This window comes from Penaeus japonicus, unplaced genomic scaffold (assembly GCF_977035675.1).
Source record: "Penaeus japonicus unplaced genomic scaffold, GWHDUDI00000001_assembly GWHDUDI00000013, whole genome shotgun sequence".
Lineage (NCBI taxonomy): Eukaryota > Metazoa > Arthropoda > Malacostraca > Decapoda > Penaeidae > Penaeus > Penaeus japonicus.
The window spans coordinates 26,151,676-26,166,675 of record NW_028234415.1 but is presented as its reverse complement, the minus strand read 5'-3'; the positions used below and the strand labels follow the sequence as shown (position 1 = coordinate 26,166,675).

The 15,000-nt window shown below is 35.2% G+C and overlaps 2 protein-coding genes across 4 annotated transcripts in view; one reads left to right on the top strand and one right to left on the bottom strand.

Annotated features, from left to right (window-relative positions):
• The window catches only part of Lerp (lysosomal enzyme receptor protein), a 17,180-nt gene extending 5,777 nt beyond the window's left edge, over nucleotides 1–11,403 (top strand). The window contains exons 3-5 of one of the 2 annotated variants that reach the window (XM_086543329.1): nucleotides 109–1,934; nucleotides 2,325–3,115; nucleotides 6,805–11,403. In XM_086543329.1, the coding sequence (XP_086399455.1) occupies nucleotides 109–1,934; nucleotides 2,325–3,115; nucleotides 6,805–6,838 (2,651 nt within the window). In that variant the 3' untranslated portion in view covers nucleotides 6,839–11,403. Of the gene's footprint in view, nucleotides 1–108; nucleotides 1,935–2,324; nucleotides 3,609–6,804 lie in introns of those variants that run through there. The other variant, XM_043001308.2, reaches the window with a different exon arrangement.
• Nucleotides 9,634–15,000, bottom strand: part of Elp6 (Elongator complex protein 6) — a 6,693-nt gene continuing 1,326 nt past the window's right edge. For both annotated transcript variants that reach the window (XM_043018509.2, XM_043018508.2), the window contains exon 2: nucleotides 9,634–12,278. In XM_043018509.2, coding sequence (XP_042874443.2) covers nucleotides 11,480–12,277 — 798 coding nt within the window. In that variant the 5' untranslated portion in view covers nucleotide 12,278 and the 3' untranslated portion in view covers nucleotides 9,634–11,479. The remainder of the gene's footprint in view (nucleotides 12,279–15,000) is intronic.

The following is a 15,000-nucleotide window of genomic DNA, read 5'->3' as shown; positions in this document are numbered from 1 at the left end:
TTTCTTCAGTTTTATTTAAACACACTTTTGCCTTGTGAAAATTACTTGATTGTAATGTTTTTATTGTATATTCTTACCCTTGTTTACATGAAACATAATTATTTGCAGGGGGAGATCCATGTCAGGAAGGAAAGCATGCTCGCTCTACAAGGATCAATTTGATATGTAATGACATTGAGTATGAACCAGTGCTGGTAGATGAGACAGCTACCTGTGAATACATATTCACATGGTTAACACCAGCTGCTTGTCCACGTCACTTAAAACAAGGGACAAACTGCCTTGTAGAAGATCCCTTGTATGGAAATGTGTATGACCTAAATCCATTGAGAAATCAAATGAAGGATTATAATGTTACTGATGGAGAGCATGATTATTTGATAAACATTTGTGGGCCCCTTGTATCAAAATGCAAAGGAGAGGGCCAGTCAGGTGTTTGCCAAGTCAAAGGAGATGAGCAGTTTAGTGGAGGACTGGCTACTAGTAACCTCACATTCAATGATGGGACACTAGTAATGAATTACTATGGTGGAACCGGAGGCTGTGCAGGAAATAATACTAGATCTACCCAAATAATTTTCTTATGTGATCAGAATCAAAGTGGTAGAGATGGTCCCCACTTTTTCTTGGAAGAGGAAACTTGTACATATCACTTTACCTGGCTAACCATGCATGCATGCCCTCCATTCAGTGTTGTGGACTGCAGTGTAATTACAGATAATGGGACAATTTATGACCTTAATGAACTGTCTTCATCCAATATGAATGAAGAATATACTACATCAGACCGAAGTAAAAAGTTTGTGCTGAATGTCTGTAGGTCAGTTGTCCATAACAAAGGCAGTAGGTGTCCATATAATGCTGGGGCATGTGTAATTGACTTAAAGCATAAAGAGAAGCCATTGAATATTGGAAAGGTTCACAGTGGACCATACATAGAAGGTGGTATTTTGAAAATAAAATACACTGATGGAGACCAATGTGGGAATTCTACCCAGCTTTCAGAAACTATCATTGAGTTCAAATGTGATAAGGAAGAGCTTTATGCATATCCACAAATGATAGCTCAGGAGGGTTGCAAATATATATTTGAATGGAACACACCTATTGCTTGTCCCATGCCCCTAATAGACCATACTACAAGTTCTCCAGAAACTAAGGGTAACTGCATTGCTAAAAATGAATTTACTAACTATGTTTTTGACCTTAATCCTTTAAAAAGGAAAACAGGCTATGAAATAAGGGATAGTGGTGAAGTCCATATTGTTTTAAATGTCTGTGAAGCAGTTGATACAGAAAAATGTCCCGACAAGGAAACAGGAGCATGTAGTTATACCCATGATGACCATACAAATATTGCAAGTGCTGGGAAAGCAAATGCAAACCTGCAGTATCATCTAGGTTTTCTTTCCCTCTATTATACTGGTGGTCAAGCTTGTGGAAATGGGGAACAACGTTCTACTCTTATAAGTTTTATTTGTGGAGCTGAAGATGCACCGAATGAACCTGTCCTTATACATGAAGATCTTGATAAATGTATCTATTATATCAATTGGTATACAGACTTGGCTTGTGAACGTAGGATCAACTGTTTTGTGGATACATGGGATCAGCGACTGGACTTGACACCTCTGATCAGGTCATCTGGCAACTATGAAGTTTCAAATCCAGAGAATCCAAAGCAAAAGTTCTACTTAAATGTTTGTAGACCACTCAACCATATTGTTGGCCTGAATTGTCGCCCAGGTTCCTCTGCATGCCTTTCTGTCTCAGAGTCTGAAGCCCTAAGTCTTGGCCAACCAATTACAACTCCACAATATATATTATCTGATGAAATTCAGATGATGTATTCTCATGGATCTAAATGCTTGACAAACTCTGATATAGGAATTTCTTCAAGAATCACTTTTATTTGTGATTTATCTGCAGGCAAGGTAAGTTTAGATATATTTATGTATTTGTAATATGTGTGTGTGTGTGTGTGTGTGTGTGTGTGTGTGTGTGTGTGTGTGTGTGTGTGTGTGTGTGTGTGTGTGTGTGTGTGTGTGTGTGTGTGTGTGTGTGTGTGTGTGTGTGTGTGTGTGTGTGTGTGTGTGAGTGTGAGTGTGTGAGAGAGAGAAAGAGAAAGAGAAAGAGAGAGTGAGTGAGTGAGTGTAGGTGTGCGTGTAGGTGTGCGTGTGCATGTGCGTGCATATTTGTATTTGTATTTTAACTTTCAGTTACCTGACCATTTGTTTAGCTATATATTAATTTTTAAATGTCTTGATATATTTATTTTTATAAATACCAGCACAACAGCTTCTGATAAAGTATTATTTTTTCAGGGAAGCCCAACATACAAAAATGTGACTCATGACTGCCAGTACCTGTTTGAGTGGCGAACAGCTCTTGCTTGTGAAAACCGTCAAGATATATCTGATTTAGGCCCTGTTTGCCAAATTCAGTTTAATGCTGCAAAGACAAATGTTAACTTAAAACCTTTGAACAGACCAGAGGGATATTCTGTAAAGTTCGATGAAGAGGAATACAAAATAAATGTATGCGGAACAGCTTGTGGTGAATCTGGTGTTTGCACAAGCGATGGTACTAGCTTTGGTCTTAGCAAGAAGTCTGATTTGAACTGGGATTATGACAAGTTGAAACTCATGTACTATGGTGGCGACAGTTGCAGTGATGCACTGTCTGGACAAAGAACCACAATCATATACTTTTCATGTAATATGAGTGTTGGATTGGGATACCCTGTCCCTGATCCAATAATGAAGGATTTGGAATGTGTAGCAATATTCAACTGGGAAACTAATTTAACTTGCATTGAAGCTATTTACAATACGGATGACTCTTCTGATGGCAAACCTATAAATTCTGATCCAGGAATACCTGACAGTGAATCTCATGAATCTGAAAAACCATCTGCTGAAGAAGGCAACAGTGATAATCCATCTGCAGACCAACAGCAAAGGGAGCCAGAGGGTTCATATTCAACAGTATCTGCTGCCATTTCCAGTGTCCTGATCGTCACAGGAATCATATTTGTGATTATCCTGGTTTTATTCAAGTCTGAGAGGGGACAACAAGTGGTGTCATCTGCCAGGAGGTTCTTCGGCATGAAAGGGTATTCAAACATAAGCCAGTCACGCATGGAAAATTCCTCGCTTATAAGCCCATCTTCCTATGCTAGAACATACAGAGTGGATGAAAGTGATGATGACCTTCTTAATGTAGTAACCTAGATGTAGACTATGTGCTATTTGCATAAAAGAAAATGATACAAGTCCACATAAGAAAGGCAATATGAATGTTGCAAAATAAGATGTATCTGTTTTAGTAGTAACATAAGCCTGTGGATATTTATCAAAGCTTTCTTTTATGTAAGTAATAGGGCATATGCAAAATATATTTAACCAAACAATCATTAACTTTGAGAAAAGAAAAAAAAAAATCACTCCATAACACAGTCTTATGATTCACAAAAAATGTATTTTTGAGCACCATGGTAACTAATCTCGGGTGATTTGTAGTTACAATACTAATGGATACTAATTCAGTTGCTTCTTGTAAATACATACACACCAAAACACACACACACACTAAAACACACATACACACACGCACACGCCAAAACACACATACACACACGCACACGCCAAAACACACATACACACACACACACACACACACACACACACACACACACACACACCAAAACACACATACACACACACACACCAAAACACACATACACACATGCACACCAAAACACACATACACACATGCACACACCAAAATACATACAGACACGCACACACCAAAACACACACACACACGCATGCACACACCAAAACACACACACACCAAAACACACAAATACACACAAATACACATACAAATACAAACACAAACACAAACACACACACACGCACACGCACACGCACACGCACACGCACACGCACACGCACACGCACACACACACGCACACATACATACACATACACATGCACATACACACACACACATACACACACACACACACACACACACACACACACACACACACACACACACACACACACACACACACACACACACACACACACACACACACACACACACACACAATGACACACACACACACAATGACACACACACACACAATGACACCCACACACACACAATGACACCCCCCCCCCACACACACCCACACACACACAATGACCCCCCCCCCCACACACACACACACACACACACACACAACACCCACACACACACAACACCCACACACACACAACACCCACACACACACAACACTCACACACACCAATATCCAAACACACACCAACACCCACACATATATGATACTGGTATGTATAATATACATATTTACTCATATATTAATGTATGTATGAAGCTGGGAATCTTTTGGCTTAGGTGAAGGGGCACTCATATTGTGTTGGGTTGTTAAGAGGCTCTTGCAAAAGGGTTTAAGCCTAAAACAGTTTTTTTTTTTTTTTTACAAATTGTGTGATACAAACAGGCAAGCTTTTTAGGATTTGTGCATGCTAAGAACCCTTAGACTATGTTGAAGTTTGATTGGTAGTTCTTAGGAAACACTAAACTGAAAGGCCTGTCTTTTAATTGAGTGATTAGTAGAACAGCTGAGTTTATGTCTTGGATATTATTCTTTCTCAGATATTGTGTACTATTTTATCAAGAAAATCAGTGTATAAAACTTAGCTTTGCTGTTGATATAAGAGGATGGTGATGTTTTATGGTACTGCTTTATTGTTCTTTAGTAATCTGATCCATGTAATTGGCTTATTTGTAAAGTTGTCAGATGCTACTGATAATGAGAAATATCTTGGTCCAGTTTTGGTTTTAGGATTGTTGAACCCTGCTTAGCTAGTGTTCATTACTATTTTTCAGAACCTTAGCTTCCTAAATATAGTCACCTTAAAGATAATCCTGAATGGAGTTCATGTATTCCTACACATAACTGGATATTGAAGTCAGTAATACTTGTATGTATAAAAGTAACATCACCAGAATATTTGCAAGGGTATTTAGTTAAAATCCATTCTTAGTTAACTAAAATGGAAACCGAGTTAATGGAAGCTTTGAGTAACTTTTCAAATGAAAATATTGTTAATTATGTAGAAAATTCATTCAGTGCAGAGGCAATTATCATGCAAATACACAAGCTCACCCACCAACCCATGCACACACTCACATACTCTCTCTCTCTCACTCTCTCTCTCTCACTCTCTCACTCTCTCACTCTCTCACTCTCTCACTCTCTCACTCTCTCACTCTCTCACTCTCTCACTCTCTCTCTCTCTCTCTCTCTCTCTCTCTCTCTCTCTCTCTCTCTCTCTCTCTCTCTCTCTCTCTCCTCTCCTCTCTCTCTCTCCCTCTCTCTCTCTCTCTCTCTCTCTCCCCCTCTCTCTCTCTCATCTCTCTCTCTCTCTCTCTCTCTCTCTTTTGCACTCTCTCTCTCTCACTCACTCACTCACTCTCTCTCTCTCTCTCTCTCTCTCTCTCTCTCTCTCTCTCTCTCTCTCTCTCTCTCTCTCTCTCTCTCTCTCTCTCGCTCTCTCTCTCTCTTCTCTCTCACTCACTCACTCATTCACCACCCACTCACTCACTCTCTCACTTACTCACTCATTCTACTTACTCACTCACTCACTCACACACACACACACACACACACACACACACACACACACACACACACACACACACACACACACACACACACACACACACACACACACACACACACACACACACATTCCTAATTTCCATGTGTTTTCGGCAGTCACGAAACTTGTGATCCAAGTCAGCTAGGTCAAAGATTCACCTGGTACCTGATTCAGTGTAATTTAGAAATTTATGGTAGGGGTTGATTATAAACTTTGTTGATTTATTTTAATTATAGGTTTTGATTATACTTCAAGGTTGAATTTGTTAAATCCAGTTGTAGGATATTTATTGTTTTATCTGACAAATGTCTTATAAATATAAACAGGTTGGTTTTGACTTAAAAATGGATCTGATGAATAAGTTGGCATTTTGGGAAGGAATGAAGTAGTGAACTGCATAATTTATATTAAGAACTGTTATTAATCAGTTGCTTGGTTTTTAATATGTATTTTGAAGCTTTAACCTTCTGTTGCACTGCTGCTTTATTTTTTTCCATTCCTTTTTCTCCTCCTTTGTTTAATTTCTTTTTTGGTTGCTGTTTTGGAATTGTAAGCAAACTTTATAATGACTGAAAAATACTAATTTAGTAATACCTGTATGGCTCTGGTAACTCTATGTATTCTGTTCTTAATGAGGCCAGTTAAATACCAGCCATACCTTTTTATTGATGATATAATCAGTTGTTATAATTATTGTCAAGTATGAACTTCCAACACATAAAAAAGAAAGAAAAGAAAAAAAAAAATCTGTTGTAAAATATTACGTATGTCCTTTCATTAGAATACAATAACATTATTTGGAATAAGATGTTGATCCAAAGAAAGGACAAACAATCATTATGAAAGAAATACCTTTCAAATAGTTTTTAATATATATTTGTTAATTGTAGCATTTTAGTTTTCTGATTTTTTCTTAGTATATATGTTCATTTCAAAGTTTTCATGGTCTGTTTGTGGTTGATTTTTTTTTTTTTGTAGGGAGAGAGAAAAAAAAAGTTTCAGAAATGCTTTTTAATATTTCTTATTTTTTCTCTTCACTTGAAAGATGAGACTTACATGATTAGGAGTTAATTTTGAATAATATATTTTGCATCTCTTGTTCTAGCACCTCCACTCTGCTCTTGGAAGAAATGATGTAAAACACCAGCATCTACATGATAAAATGGAATTCAACGGGTGGGTAATGTTTCATTATTTAATCATGTCAATTAGGTTGTGCATCACTACTGTATCTGTAGTGATATATTTTATTGTAGGGCTGTATTACCATATTGTAAATTTTGTTAAAGATCCAGTGTAACAAGGATTATCCAGGATAAAGTAATGACCTGTGTGGCATATTTATTTGAGTTTGTTTTTAATTTAATTTTTAAGTTGTTTCTTGTTTAAGATATGGATATTCACCTTTCTCGGTATTTGTAGCTAGAAAACAAGCTGTATATTTACAGTAGTTGGCTGAATATGATTACTGATTAGTAATGATAAATATGTTCCAGGAAATTAGAGATTTACTACTTTTTATAGGAGGATCGTCTGCTCTGATTTACATTGCATTTATGGGTTTCTTAAATCAATGGTGAAATTTCTTGGTTTTGTTTTGCTTTACTAGAATATTAACCCATTACGGACGGGTGGCAACACGTAGGTGCCATTAGTCATCATGACATATTTGGCATTAGAGGAGAGTGAATTGTTGTGTTCCTTTATTACATTTTGAATAATAATTTTATTTAGAGACTTATGATGCCAGTAGCAATTATAATTATGTTAATTGCTGTATCATTAATCAAAATAGGTTTAGTCCAAAGTCCCAAACATAGATGGCACTATTCTCTTCTAACAGCTGTGGAAAAGAAAGCCTCAAGGGGCACCCTTTCATGGTCTCTACCTAGCATTATCATCAGAGAGTAATGGCACACAGCAAGATGCTGACCTTTGGCTCAATAGTTCTGGTGATGCAGGATGTGCAGGTAAAATGAGAAGAAGAAGTTGATTGTCTGCAATTTAACCCTGTGCCAGTATGGCTGTTTTGAGATATGGCACTCACAGTCATAAGCAGAGGTCTCCTTCCTCTTCCCCATCTCTATTTATTTTCAATAGGGATGATTATTTCTTTTGTATCTGTTTACAAAAGTATACAAATAAGAAAAAAAAACTTTAGATGCTTTTTGTCCTCTCATAAAACAGTAACACTTCCATCACACCGAGTATAAAAAACATACTGCGCTGAAATGGACCCAACACTACAGTTATAGTCTTCTACATTGATAAACACTGTCAGATAGTGCATAAAAGTCTCACAAGATAGTAAAACAAAAAAATGAATAATAGAAATATGGCTTTAATATTATTGCATATGAATGAAAGCTAGCATGAAAAGTTGCAATACTTTGGGTGAAGCTCACTGACTCTGATATAAAAACCATCCTGGGGACCAGTTAAGCAAAGCAAGCCCCGTCCGCAATGGGTTAAGTTATCCTGTCTTTAAAAGTAGTTATTGTCAATGTTCAGCAACTGCAAGTAATGTTACCCAAACATACAAATATGGGAACGTTGTTTTATTAGGTAAAAATTAAATTTGCTCTCGTGTTAGTTAATACATGAGGAGATGAAACTGCTTTACCTACAGTATAATTTATTTATCACTAATATTTCAGCATTCATTAATTTGATTGTATACTCTCATGTATTTTCATATAGACAAAAGGATTGCAAGAAGTTTGCAGGCCTTTTTTTTTGGGGGGGGGGTCAGTCATTCCTGTATAGGATACCATGGGGTCTAATGTATACAATAGAATGCAAGGTAGAAGGACATTTAAGATTAACATTGGATTGTGTTCCTTTACTGTTGAAAATCCAAGTAAGAAAAATTAAATATGACTTGATAATTTATGTAACTTGGTTTAAAGACATCAATTATTTGAAAAATAATCCACTTACAAGATATCCTGACTAACATATATGTGTAAAGGTTTGTTTTGGTGCTCGTAGTATAATTAATGCTAGTCTTTGCGGAAGTAATAGAAAAGTGAAAACAGGGAGCCTTGTTGTATAAAACAAGAAAAAATATACCTAAAAGTGCAAATGTTTTGTGTGTATTTATTTACACATTTTCTCTCTCTCTCACTCTCACACTCTCTCTCTCTCTCTCTCTCTCTCTCTCTCTCTCTCTCTCTCTCTCTCTCTCTCTCTCTCTCTCTCTCTCTCTCTCTCTCTCTTTCTCTCTCTCTCTCTCTCTCCTCTCCTCTCCTCCTCTCTCTCTCTCTCTCTCCTCTCTCTCCCTCTCTCTCTCTCTCTCCTCTCTCTCTCTCTCTCTCTCCTCTCTCTCTCTCTCTCTCTCTCTCTCTCTCTCTCTCTCTCTCTCTCTCTCTCTCTCTCTCTCTCTCTCTCTCTCTCTCTCTCTCTCTCTCTCTCTCTCTCTCTCTCTCTCTCACACACACACACACACACACCCACACACACACACACACACACACACACACACACACACACACACACACACACACACACACACACACACACACACACACAAAATATTTGTATAAGCTACATAAATACATACATGGAATATGCATTTATGTATAATTATGATTTGTTATAAAATCCAAGTAGACTAGTCATTTTGGTACCAAGTTCATCTGAGTTTTTAATGTCCTTGTATAGTGGACATCAGCAAAAGTAAGTGATTGTGGCTTATATGCCTTTTTCCATTATATTCATACCTCATGCAATTTTAAGATTACCGAGTACAAGAACTGTATATACCCTAAGGAGGAATATACTGTCTTATTGGTATGCTTCACCTTACCCTCCTAAATGAAGTAAGACACCAGTTACGAATCTCTTCCTTTTCAGAAATTATACATTGCAAGTGAAAAATATTGAATAAGCATTTACATCCACAGAACATGTAAATGTGAAGAAAAAAGAAAAATTTGTTTATAGAATAAAGCCATTTAACTAAGACTTTAGTGCCTACATGCCTGATCTTAAAAAGATCAAGAGGATATTGTCAGTTACTAAAGCTTTGATTACAATATTAGGAGTTTTATTTTCTTTGTTATGTGTGTGCAGACTTAAGCTTTTGTTTAGTTGTCTCTTTTGTTAAGGATATATTACAGCAGCAAAATGATTGGCTTTGAGTTTATTACAGACAGTTAGCAATTGTTATGCAATACAGACCGTTGGCAATTATTATGCAATATTAGTAGTTACACATATAGTTTACTTTGTTGTTGATAGTCACATTATTATTTAAATTTTTCAGTCCATGACATCCAAATGTCTGTAATATAGATTTCACTAGCATCAGAGTCAAGTAATGTAAACAAATGTTTGGATGCTTCTGTTTCAACTTATGTATCTGTTACCATTTAAGAGTGATAAAGACAGCATATACTGTAGAATGAGAGGATTTCTTTGATTGATCTTGTTTTATGGGCAAAGGATGTTTACTATGGGGAAGTCTTTAGTAAACCCTAGTCTTGTAGTGATATACATTCTTTCCAATATAGTTTATTTTCTTCTTATGTTGCAATCTTGTGATGTTTGTATATAAAGAATATACCTGTATATCCAAAGTGTGGTCATTCATGTATCTGTAGTCAAAATGGAGGTTATTTATCTATAAATTTTGAGTGTTGAGTGCCTGCATCACATATAGTATACACAAATGTGATTTTTTAAAATACACAAAATGAATGCATGCATATGCATATATACACTTGCACTTATACACATACATATATAAATATATACATATATACATGTATACATATACATACATATGAATGCAACATTCACATATGTTAATGCATGCACAAATACACACACTCTTATATATATATACATATACACATCCATATGGATACAACACTCACATATGCTAATGCATGCACAAATACACACTCATACACCAGCAGTCATATTTATTCACAATAGGCTTAGAGTGTCATTGTAGGTAACTTCTAATTAAATATATGTATATAATGGAACTATGGTTATAACTCCTCTATTTGAAATTATTTGCAAGTGTAAATATGGCATATATTAGATAAATTATTTTTTTCTGTCCTGATCAGTGAAAGGAGGGGGGGGAATATTGGCTTCTTTTTTTATTATTATGTTCTTTTTGTGTGTAAGAGTCAACATGTGACATATATTATAAATCTACATTTTACTTAGCTGTCATACTTATCCAATATCTGCACACCCTTGCACTTGAAACTGTATATTATACTAAAGAATCTACTATTTTCATTTGGTATTGAAATTATGTCATGGTAATAGTATAATTTGAAAAGCTTGCTGCAAGAAAGTGCCTTCAACATTTACTATTTAAAGCTCTGTGTTTTATGAACTAATACTATGATGCATTTCTGGTTTGCATAAATGTTTATTTTCTGGAAAAAGAAGAATTAAGTTGTGTTGGGAATCTAATGCATGGAAACTATAGCACATAAAGGCACCATGTGATAATCAGTATTAGAATATGATATAAGAATCAAACAGCCAACAATTGGGTTTGATTAAAGTTCAGTTACTAAATATCCAGTGCTATTTTACATTCCAGGATAAACATACTCCATGAAGGAATTAGCAAGCTTTTGAAGTTGACTATTACCTGGATAAAAAATCTGAAGTACCTTCTTCCATTATGTAAATTCCAATGGCTGTGTATGAGACAAATAAACACGTAAAATTATATATACTTTTATTGACATTAAATAAATAGAAACAAGAAAATCCAGTCTTGAATACCATTTTTATATTATCTATTATTAAAGAACACAAGCTGATGTGCCTGGAGCAAAAAGTTTTATATTCTTGTCTTCCATTTTATATTGAAAGTGCTGAACCTCAGGCACACACAGGTGGGGTTTCTGACGGTCATATAATATCAATTTAAGATCCCCATGAACTTCTCGTGAGAGTCCTGTGCTCAGTCCACGAACTGACAAGTGCACTATGGCATTATGGGCAATTGAGTTTGTTACATGGCTTGCATCTTCATCTTTTTCATCATAACTTGTTACAAGAATCAAGGATCCAATTGGATTTACAGAGGAGTGATTTATAAGACTCCTGCAATATTGAATAAAGATGTCCAGATCTTTTGTACTGATGCCAAGTGAAAGAAGTGAGGTTATACTGTCTATTATCAAGATAAAATACTTTCCTTTCCAAGGTTGTACTGTCTTCTTTATCAAGCAGTATAAGTTCTTCAGTGGATACTTGCAATTCTCCATGAGGAAGCCAAAAGGATGATCTGAAATTTCCTCTGTAACTCCTTCAAGTACTTCAGAAACCATCTTCAATCCTTCAATAACTTTCACATTACCTTTTTCTGAGTGTTGTCTTAAATTTATGCCTAATTTATTTCCAATATTACAATAGTGGCTCCAAGTTTGTTGTAGAGTAACAAAACATACTGGGTGGTTCTTTGAAACACCCCAAGAAAGAAAATGTGACACTAATCCATTTGCTGAGGCTGTTGCAGTTTCTGATACCAAAATCATGCCACCACTTTCTAATGCTACTCCGCTGCCTCCTAATGCATTCTTTACCGATTCAAACATCCTGGAAAATGGAAAGCTTTGTTAATAATTCCAATGCAAAATAGTTTTTAGAAAATAATTAAATAAGTAACACACTAGTGAAAAAATGTGACAAAAAATTATGCTAATATATTGGAGAAAAACTAAAGAACAAAGAAAATATGGAATGATAATTTTTTTTTCTAAATATTTTTAATATGAGGTACAGGAACCTTACAAGCATATCAAATACAGAAAATTAAAACCCTTTTTTCAAAGAGCTACTTGGTTAAAGATAAAGGGAGATGATATGAAACTACTGTCTTCACACATTTACGATGTTATATTTATTTATTTGTTTTTACACCTTAATGGCTTTCTGAGAGATAGATGTACCTATTGAAGCTATTCATTAACCCTTCCACAAGGAGCATTTTCCTTGGAGTTGGATCACTTTAGTGCAAGCTAGTTATTCCTAATGTTAATTGGTATTGCTTTGCCAATATATCATATGTAGACTTGAATATCATACCATAAATACAAAATTTTTACCTCCCTGACCGGGACTCGAACCCGCGCCGTAAGATTGACAGGTGTGGCGTGGGTTCGAGTGCCGGTCGGGGAGGTAAAAATTTGTATATATTAAAAATGCATTACTGCATTCTTTCATCTTTTCATCATACCATAAGTCTAGACAATGATAAAAAAACATCTTAAAGATGTCCAGCCTAAGGAGAAAGGGTCAAATGTTTGTGAAGAGAAGTTATTGCTATGAGTATTATCATTAGCAGAAGAATGTTAGTAACATTATTCTAATTATAATTATAATAATAATAATTTTCTATTTTATTTTATTACTATTATTTTTTTTTAAATTCCAAATATTCAAATGGGGTAAATAAATAGCATCAGCTAGGCCTAGTAATTGACTACTTGGTGACTAAGGGCTTGTGGAGCCATGTATATGTAGAAGCAAATAAATAAATAACAGGGACAATTGTGGACAGTGCATGTATGCATACAATCTCACCATCACTTTATTATAAGATGACTATGAAAAGAAGTATCCATATTTCATCTGCAAAAGGTGATGAGCCAACTTCTTGGTGACAAGTTCATGAATATACCTATTTTAAGAATAAACCATGATGTGCTTCTTTCTTCATATGAAAGAAACATTGAGTTGGATAATATATTTAAAGAAAATCAATTCTTCTTCTGTTTAATCTGAAATCTGAAAAACTGAACCGTCTTAAATACTTTAATTAAAAAAAAAAAAACACTTTCAATCCATTCACTCCTGTTTCCATCGGGAAAATAATAAGCACATGATTCTTCATTCCAGGGTGATTTCCCACTGTGGCTGTGCTGAATCTCTCAGAGCATTTTTCACCCACCCTATCCTTATAGTTTGCATGATTGCATCTATAATGTAAAATCACATAAAAATACTGCCATGTTCAGAGGAGTCATTTTAGTAAAAAAATACATGTTACAGCAATGCTTATCTAGTGTTATTTTATTGAACTTTGTCTATAATCTTCACTTCTGTGTGATAATACCAATGGAAAGTGGAAGCATTCTTTTAGTGGGGCATCAAAAAAGATGTTTTATATTTATCTTTTTTTTTTCTTTTTTTTTGAAAGGAAAATAACAATATAAATAATCATATATGTACATGCGAGTATATACATGCACCTCGTATCGTGATATCACAGGTAATCAACAAATTAGAAATAGTATTACATTTGTAAATTTTTATTTAATTTTATTTATTGGCTAATCAAATTTTATTTTACATTAGTTTTTCAACTCAGGTTTTTTTATTCAACTGATTAGAAGCAGAAAGTGCCATGATGTCATCAATATCATGCAGTTTTCTGTGACTTCATATTTTTAATGTTATATCACATTTTATGATATTCAAACAGAGACTAGGAAATTATGAAAAATAATTTTATTTAAGAACAATCTAGCATTCTAATTGCTGACGTTCCAGCATGTCACAAATGCCTCGCCTGGAACTAAGCGGGAAAATAATTGACATTTCAGGATGTCATCCAGAACAGGGGATACTTTTCAATCACATGATGGGACATCAACCGGTAACAGTTCTGTACATAGTGTTGGAAATCTAAGGTTTGTTGAGGATTTTAGGAAGTGTTTTTTCCAGTTCAGTCACAAACAGGTATACATGTAGATCAAAGTTTAGCGTTATACAACTTCATTGATTGGGTGAGTAAACTAAACTATATAACAAATATAATTTTGAAATCACTTCAAGAAAAAAATGAAAAGGCTAATGTGTGAAGAGAAAATTAAACACAAGGCCTGACTCTCACGATCATGATGCAGGATTATTTTTAAAAATACACATCTATCTATGTATTCCATCCTAATCCAATAAAAGCATGGGTAACTCTCTTCCACTTGATAATAAAATTTGATATTTAGCTAAAATTTAACTCCAACTCCCGTTACTCTGGATGAAGAAAAACAAGACACTTCAACCTTTATATCTAATGAAAAACTGATGGCTAATTATCAGTGGTGCACTTTACCATCTACAAGGTGTGCAAGGAATTAATAGTGACTAATTCTATGATATACATCACAAATTGCAAATGATGATATAAAATAACAACTAATTATACAAGCATTCAAAAGCACATGTAGCAGAACTGCCAGATGGTGCTAGGAATTTACTGTTAGAAAACAAACCAGTCTAACCATTGCCTTGCCATATCAGATGTGATGGTTGTCTG